This window comes from Buceros rhinoceros, unplaced genomic scaffold (genome assembly GCF_000710305.1).
Source record: "Buceros rhinoceros silvestris isolate BGI_N320 unplaced genomic scaffold, ASM71030v1 scaffold44153, whole genome shotgun sequence".
Lineage (NCBI taxonomy): Eukaryota > Metazoa > Chordata > Aves > Bucerotiformes > Bucerotidae > Buceros > Buceros rhinoceros.
In genome coordinates, this window is record NW_010402629.1 from 629 (window position 1) to 925 (window position 297).

The following is a 297-nucleotide window of genomic DNA, read 5'->3' on the forward strand; positions in this document are numbered from 1 at the left end:
TGTGCCCCCCAGTGACAGCTGAGTTGCTCTCCCCTTGCTGGTGGCCTGAGCTCAGCACACCCCACGCACCTCCATCCTCCGCGAAGGTCAGCACCACCTGGCCAGTGTCATCCAGGAACTCCCTGCTCTCCACCTCACCGCCTCCATTCTTCGTCTTGCTGAAGAAGAGCTCCAGCTTGTCCAGCAGTGCCTCCTCAGGGATGCCCAGACTGGGCAGGTCAGACACGAGGATACTCCTGCTGCTCCGAGTCAGCCCGATCTGCGGGTGGCACAGGCCGGTCAGTGCCGGGGCAGGGC

The 297-nt window shown here is 64.0% G+C and overlaps 1 protein-coding gene across 1 annotated transcript in view; it reads right to left on the reverse strand.

Annotated features, from left to right (window-relative positions):
• IFI35 (interferon-induced protein 35) overlaps positions 1-297 on the reverse strand; it is a gene marked incomplete at both ends in the record, with an annotated part of 2,533 nt that overhangs the window by 462 nt on the left and 1,774 nt on the right. The window contains one exon of the mRNA XM_010132690.1: positions 70-259. Within this exon, the coding sequence (XP_010130992.1) occupies positions 70-259 (190 nt within the window). The remainder of the gene's footprint in view (positions 1-69; positions 260-297) is intronic.